Raw genomic sequence first — 2,272 nt, 5'->3', positions numbered from 1 at the left:
CAACTAGTAGGGACAGCAGCAGGAGATAGATAGATAGATAGATAGATAGATAGATAGATAGATAGATAGATAGATAGATACGCTGTGTGTACGACAGTGAGGGAGACGTGCACAAGCCCTGAATTCTACGGCTGCGTGTGTCTTGATAGATTTATGTTTCTACGTGTGAAGAGTACGTATTGCGGTATCCTTTACATGCCCCGTCAGACTTATCGCAGTAGTTTCTTTCATGAAGAGAGATGATATCTTGACAACTTCCGAGGGAGAGCGTCCGTCTGTGGTGTATATACAGCGAAGCAGAAGTGCCTTCTGATTCGGTTTTCCGCTTCTTTTCCTGAAGCGTGGCTGCGTGGGATCTCTCCTCCTCTCTTATTCTTTTCTATGTTCTTGTCTCTTGTACCTTCGATACGAGAAAGACGTTTACTTCGACCTTTCGATTTCTCTCCTTCTTTCCAGAGAGACAAGCACGGCCTTTCCCGATCAGCGATCGCTTCAACTTCTACCTATTATATCCAGCCTTTTCCTGTATATCTATCACATCGACTTTAGTCTTTCATTCCTCTCATCTACTTCCGCTTGTCAAGTGTCTATCTTGGCAATACGGAGCGCCTTGTAGACGATTGACTGTAGAGACGTCCTGTCCTCGCGATATAGATGTAGATATGTATAGCTTTCCTTCTCTTTCTCTGCTTTCTGTTCTCTTTTTAGATCTTCTATACATCTCTATATATGCTGTACAAGAGATATTCGAAGAATGACCTTCCTGTAGAGAAAGGGGAAAGGCAGAAGAGCTCCGGGTCTTTTGACGTGTGTATGTACACCTCTAGTTTCTTTGCGAATCTGCGTTTCGAGACATTTTTCTTTCGCCTTCGACGCGTGTGTCGTTTTTCTTTCTCGGTCTGTTTGCTCTCTTTTTCGCAGCTAAAGCCGCATCGCGAGTCGCACGACAGCCCCCGCTGTCTCGAGAATGGTCTAAGCAATCGCTAGCCCTCTCAAAACCGCAACAGAATGGAAGTGTCTATACACCTCTTCCTCATGATGAATATGAAGACCAAGAAGGAGACGACGCCGAGGAAGAGGGGGGGAATGATGGGGGTGATCAAGAATGGTATCTAGCTTCTGACGGCTATTACTATCCCGTCACTAATGGAAACGACACTTCGGCTAAAAGCGACAGGCAGCGCTCCAGTCATCAGAAAGCAGGTAGGGCGCGGAGAGTCAAATAGACACCTCAGTGGGGGAGTGTCGAAGGAGCGGACGACGGCTTGCTCCTGGCAGGTGCATATCTGCTAGAGATGGATGGTATCAGGGAAGGAGGTATCTATAGCTATCGTTGTGTTTCATGAGAGGTTTACAAGGATGTATCTGTGTGTATATATGTGTACATGTCTATGTAGATGGCATAGATCTCTCTCTACGAGAAGCTCTCTCCTGGCGATCTTTCCATTATGACTCCACCGTATTCAAGTGCTGAAGTGATCCGCATAGGCTCAGCTTCACAATATATAGATATATAGATAGATATAGACTATCTATGTATATGTGTAGACATATATATATGTATACATGTAGGGAGAGAGATGTAGAGATCGCTAGCGTGTGACGATCCAGGAGGTTTAAAGCAGCTCTTACATGCCTCGTTGCCTCTCTATAGATACATCACTGTACTTACTCCCTCACCCCACAGTCAGCTGTGCTATAAGCTTAGGAGAATACCCATCCAGAAATAGATGATACAGAAGAAGAAAAAGAAGAAGAAACTTCCTCGACAGTTAACGACGATCGATCTAGACCTTCTGAATGTGAAAGCTTCATAATAGGCTGATAGCTGCAGACGTTTCTTTACTTTAAAGATATAAAAGAAACCGAAGGAGATATGAATAAGGACGGGAAAGTCAAGCCGTGTAGAAGTTGTATAGGGTGAGCTTGAGTAGACTTTGATCTCTTGTGTCTCGGGTGAATGGTAAGAGGATCGAGAGATTTACACTCTTTCAAATAACGTCATGAAGGATCTATTTACTATATGACAGGAATCTCTTGCCTGAGTTGGGTATCGAGGGTTTCGTTCCAACAGTACACGGATCGATTGAGAGGTTTGATCCAAAGACGTTTTATCCCCCGCTATACATGCATATCTACAGTTATCTCCTTTCTCTCGTTGAGAGATTCTCCCCCCCAGCCGGCTAGCTGCTGATTCTTCTTTCTTGAGAGATAGATAAGAGATGTAAGGAAAGGTCGAGAGAGGGATGAAGAAGGAAAGAAGAAGAGAGAA

At 44.4% G+C, this 2,272-nt stretch overlaps 1 protein-coding gene across 1 annotated transcript; it reads left to right on the top strand.

Annotated features, from left to right (window-relative positions):
- The first annotated feature begins 144 nt into the window (after positions 1–144).
- Positions 145–1,203, top strand: CSUI_011267 (uncharacterized protein). Its single transcript, XM_068071368.1, has one exon. The coding sequence runs from the start codon at positions 382–384 to the stop codon at positions 547–549; it is 168 nt and encodes a 55-aa protein (XP_067916656.1). The 5' UTR covers positions 145–381; the 3' UTR covers positions 550–1,203.
- The last annotated feature ends 1,069 nt before the right edge of the window (positions 1,204–2,272 follow it).

Source organism: Cystoisospora suis (assembly GCF_002600585.1).
Source record: "Cystoisospora suis strain Wien I chromosome Unknown contig_10504, whole genome shotgun sequence".
Classification (NCBI taxonomy): Eukaryota; Apicomplexa; class Conoidasida; order Eucoccidiorida; family Sarcocystidae; genus Cystoisospora; species Cystoisospora suis.
Note: the sequence above shows the minus strand (reverse complement) of the source record. Positions and strands in the feature narration are given on the sequence as shown.

Coding starts and splice junctions, on each gene's coding strand:
- CSUI_011267 (XM_068071368.1), top strand. CDS start 382: ATGTTCTTGTCTCTTGTACCTTCGATACGAGAAAGACGTTTACTTCGA.